The following is a 1,245-nucleotide window of genomic DNA, read 5'->3' on the forward strand; positions in this document are numbered from 1 at the left end:
CCGCTGCCCGGGATGCTGGCACCGCACCGCCGCCTTCTCAGCTGCTTAAGGCCATTGTGTCGATCACCTGCTCCAGCTTACTCCTCAGCCGCTGTCGCCGCGCCTGCTCGTCCTTCTCCAACGCGGCCAAAATCTGGGGGAGAGAGGGGAGAAGAGGGCGTGAGGAGATGTTCTCCTACCCAAAGCGGCTCCTCGGTGCCCACGTGGATGCGGTGGCTGATCGACAGCATCGGGGCCCCGGGATGTGGTCCCACGGGAAGCGGGGGGTGTTCCTTCGGGGCCAGGAAAGGTCCAACGGAGGTGCGAGGACCCTGCCCCAAGTGCTGCCACCTCCCAGGCAGAGCCCCCCGGGACCCCCGAGGGGCTGCGGGAACGCCAAGGACCTGCTGGATTCTAGCGAGAAGCCAACTTGGGGAAACGAAAGCGAATATCCATCATCACATGGAGGATGAACCCTAAAACCAAGATGACAACAGCTTCCTGCCACGTCTGTGACTCCAACGATGCTGCGATGTCCTCGGGAGGCAGGGGCTGCGTTTCGGAGACCACGATCAAGCCATGAACTGGCTCCACAAACACAGAAAGACCAAACCCACCAGGCTTCGGCTGCCACCTGGGGCAAGACCCCGCTCATCGCTCCCCAAGGTGGACCACCGAGGGACACTGGGGTGATGGAGGGGACACCAGCAAAGCCTGCCTTGCTGGGAGCCCTCAGCCCCGTGCAAGGGCTGCACCTGCAGACAGCTGAGGATGGCTTTCCTCCCTTGAAATCCTGTCTCTAAACAAGCTCCTGGCCGTGATGACAGATCGCGGGGTGGAGGGACAGTCCCCTGCCCTGGGCTGGACACAGCCATGCCCCCGGGGCTGGGGAAGGACTGGCGGCAGCGGGAGGGTGGAGGACAAGGCTCGGAGCGGGGAGGAGGGAGTAATGAAGCACAAAATGAAGGGGCAGTTGCCCTCCCAGCAGCCATGAGTCTCGTCTCACTAACATCATGCCAGCAGAGCAGAAAAGCTGATTTAAAAAAACCAAACCTGACAGAAATCTCATCTCCTCGGGTGAGCTAGTTGAGAGAGCAAATTTTTTGCAATTAAATATCAAGGCATCCGTCAAAGGGGACTTGATTAACCATTTCATTGGCCGCATAATTGGAAACAAACTGTTGTATAATTAATAGACTTACTAGGAGGCAGGCAAAGTCCATCAGGAGCCCTACAGGTAACTTCCTAATGGGGAATCAGCTCCCT

At 58.6% G+C, this 1,245-nt stretch overlaps 1 protein-coding gene across 1 annotated transcript in view; it reads right to left on the bottom strand.

Moving 5' to 3' along the window:
• Window positions 1–37: 37 nt before the first annotated feature.
• Window positions 38–1,245, bottom strand: part of LOC104461745 (plexin-A1) — a gene marked incomplete at its 5' end in the record, with an annotated part of 31,284 nt that continues 30,076 nt past the window's right edge. Inside the window, one exon of the mRNA XM_010073435.1 lies at window positions 38–133. Coding sequence (XP_010071737.1) covers window positions 38–133 — 96 coding nt within the window. The remainder of the gene's footprint in view (window positions 134–1,245) is intronic.

This window comes from Pterocles gutturalis, unplaced genomic scaffold (genome assembly GCF_000699245.1).
Source record: "Pterocles gutturalis isolate BGI_N339 unplaced genomic scaffold, ASM69924v1 scaffold16307, whole genome shotgun sequence".
In the NCBI taxonomy this organism is placed as follows: Eukaryota; Metazoa; Chordata; class Aves; order Pterocliformes; family Pteroclidae; genus Pterocles; species Pterocles gutturalis.